General features: G+C 51.6%; 1 protein-coding gene across 1 annotated transcript in view; it reads left to right on the top strand.

Annotated features, from left to right (window-relative positions):
* The first annotated feature begins 3012 nt into the window (after positions 1–3012).
* MAT2A (methionine adenosyltransferase 2A) overlaps positions 3013–3264 on the top strand; it is a 5453-nt gene continuing 5201 nt past the window's right edge. The window contains exon 1 of the mRNA XM_007470588.1: positions 3013–3103. Within this exon, the coding sequence (XP_007470650.1) occupies positions 3013–3103 (91 nt within the window). The remainder of the gene's footprint in view (positions 3104–3264) is intronic.

The following is a 3264-nucleotide window of genomic DNA, read 5'->3' as shown; positions in this document are numbered from 1 at the left end:
CTTTCCCTTTCTCCCTCTCTTCTCTCGCCCTCTCCTCCAACAAACATTCTTAAGCACCTTCTGTGTGTCAGGCTCTCAGCAACAAAGCCTGAGCAAAACGGACCACCTTCTTATTGTCATGGAGCTTACAAATCTAACTGGGAGTTGAGACATTCATCAAATAATCACCAAATCTGTATTTCAAAGAGCACTGAGTGCCATGTAGGAAAACACAGGACCCTGTGAGAAGTCTGTGTAGGTGAAGATTTCATCCAGAAAGAGGCAGCTGAAGGCTACATCCAAGAAGTGGCAGCTGAGCTGGGTGGGAAGGATGGGGAGGAATTAGCCAGGCACCTCCCCTCATTTAGAGCTATGGGTGGGCAGAGACCAAGACTGTCATGGCACCAATACTGGGTCTGCTTGACAGAAATGCTTGTAAATATTTGTGGGAGGAAGGGACAATGTGAAAAATATAAATCAACGAAAATGTGCTTTGTTTTGAGCATAATCAATTAAGAAATTTAACTGTTAATAGTTAAAAGAATGCAAAGTAGAAGACAAAAAGGAGAAAGTGGCACAAGAGGAGGTTAAAGAAGTAGCAGCCAAATCACACTGAGGCCTTTAAGGGTATGTAGGGATTTTGGTCTTTATTCTAACAGCAATCGGAAGTCACTGAAGGGTTATTTTTTACAGCTAACTATTATGTGCTAGATACTGTGCTGAAGACTTTGCTTTCATGATTTTGTTTAATTCTTGATGCAATCCTATGATTAATAATTAATTAATAATTAATAATAATGATTATTACCCCAATTTTACAGACTGAGGAGCCTGAGGAGTAGCGAGGGTTAGTTGTTTGCTCAACACTGTTAATAAGTGGCAGAGGCTTGACTCCAAAACCCCTACCCTTAACCATTAAATTACATATGCTAAGAACAAGAATGAGTAGGTAAGCAAGTATGAACAGCTGATTCTAATCTCCTTGGCAGGAACAACCCCGCTGTGGAGTTGTTCGCATAGGGGTATCAGGGTTTAATGACCTAATCATTGAATTTAATCTCCTTGTTCTGACTTCATATTAATCAAATAACTTTACATTCTAGCTTCCCCTATAGATTTTTCTGCTGGAAGATAATGCACTGAGCAGCCTACACATGCAGTTTGTTTCAGCTGGGAATTTTATTCCACATTGTAAGTTAACAAATTGGCATTCTGCTTAAAAAAAAAAAAAGTGAACTACTCTAAAACAAACAAGAAATGATTAACGTCTTACACAGTTATTTTTCCATAAGTTAGTTTGAAAAACAGAAACAAATATAAACATCTATATCGTCTCTTCTGTGATTTAGCCTTTTCTTGTTCCCTGCTTTGAGGGACCATGGATGTGGTCATAAAGTCTAGAGATGGGCCCTTTTTTAACGTTCTTTGCGAAAGCCCCAAGCACAGCCCAAGTGCTTCCATTGTTTCCCAATCAGCAAACCCACCTTTCCTCCCGCAAGCCGCGGAGAGGATTGTTCTTCCGAATTCACCTAATTCTCTGAGCGGTAAGCAGCTGGAGGCTGCTGCGAGGGGTCTTATTCATCTCCCCAGGGTAACGTGCATCCTATCCTAGGAGCAGGCGGTCTCCTAATAACATCATTAAACCCGAAGTTCATGCGCTCGGGGCCACCGCGACAGCAGCAGCCCCCGGCCCCGGCCCTGCACCAAGTCCGAAGCCCCTGTGCGGGACGGAAGTGACACCGGCCCACCCGCCACTTGTGGGCTCCTTCCAAACGGAGAGCCATGAATCGGTCCCCGACTCCCGGCTCCTCGTTGGCTCAAGTTTGGTTTTGTTCTTTTCCCTTCTCTCCCTATAATTCCTTTAAATGGGCAAAACTGGCACAAACGCAGGTGGACATTTTAAAGTGAAAGCTTCAGGAAACAGACCATCACCTTGTCAAGAGATCTGCTGAATCACATACAAGGGCGTAAACGGGGCTCCCCCCACGCCAATATTCAACAGCCTCTTGAACAGAAGACTGAAATCATACTCTAAACATCGACTTTTTTCCTCCTCCAAGATAGTAAAGTCAGCAAGTGCAAGGTGAGCCTTGTGAGCAGCCTCCTTTCTTGGAGAAAAGGCTGGAGCCAAGGGGCCGAGCGCGGCCTCCACCGTAGGGTCCACAAAGAGTAAGGGCCTCTCTCAGAAACTGTAGCGCTGGGGGCGGAAGGGGGACGGCAATCGTTGAAATCGATGACAGAGCTCTCTTTATTCCGCTTTTCGGCCATTTTCACCACAGAACCATTAACCAAGAAATTGCCAGCAACTAGACGGCCCCCCGCAGGACTGCCAGCCGCCGGCTGCGCTCAGGGCGAGGATGCACAAGGCCATGCGAAGGATCGTACGCTGACCAGCCAAGATGGCCACTTTCACGTGGCTGTGGGCCACTGGCTCCCTGTCACCCGGGCATCCCCAGGCAGGGCAGCCGGAAAGACCCTCGGGGAGAGCCAGAGGACAAAACCCACGACGATTCCCGCTGCCCCCGCTGGGGGACGCGACCTAGCGGCCAGGTAGCCCGGCCAACGGTCGGAAGGGAGGTGCCATTGTCACAGCACAGGGGAGCAGGCCCATAAAGCCCTTGTCTCTCTTCCTCCCACGTCGAACACGGAAGCATACAACGACCCAGTATATTGCCTTTCCCCTCACCCCTTATTAGTGCTTAAGATGGCGAATATTCGCGAGAGGGGCGCGTTACCTCCGCTCCCTTCCCCCTGCCTGGCAGAGTGGTTCGGTCGAGCTCCCCTCGGTGCACCGCCCCTTCCCCTCCCCCGTCCCCGCGCGAGTGGCGCATTGGCGCGCGGCGCCGAGGGGCGGGGCCCGAGCCGGGCGCGCGCGGGCGCCGTGTATAAATAGTAGGCCGCGCTGCCCGCCACCTCGTTTGCTCCGCGCCGCCCGCTCGTGCTGACGAGAACGCGGTCTTTTGCTAGCGCGTTTCGCACTTGTCGGCTCGCCGCTTTTTCTCCTCAACGCCACTTTCACTCACCGCTACCACCATGAACGGGCAGCTCAACGGCTTCCACGACGCGTTCATCGAGGAGGGCACGTTCCTCTTCACCTCCGAGTCTGTGGGGGAAGGCCACCCAGGTGAGGTGACGGGGCCTGGAGCGAAGCGAGGGGCGGGGCGCGGGGTCGGGACTGGCCGGCAGAATCCGCCGGCCGCGGCGCCCAAGCCGGTGGCCCTCTCCCGGCTGGTGGTGGAAAGAGCGACGGCCGCGCGCCTTCCTCGTGGCGCCGCCGCTGCCGAG

The sequence above is a fragment of the Lipotes vexillifer genome, unplaced genomic scaffold, assembly GCF_000442215.2.
Source record: "Lipotes vexillifer unplaced genomic scaffold, Lipotes_vexillifer_v1.1 scaffold1098, whole genome shotgun sequence".
Taxonomy (NCBI): domain Eukaryota; kingdom Metazoa; phylum Chordata; class Mammalia; order Artiodactyla; family Lipotidae; genus Lipotes; species Lipotes vexillifer.
The sequence above is the reverse complement of the archived record's forward strand: the minus strand, read 5'-3'. Positions and strand labels throughout refer to the sequence as shown.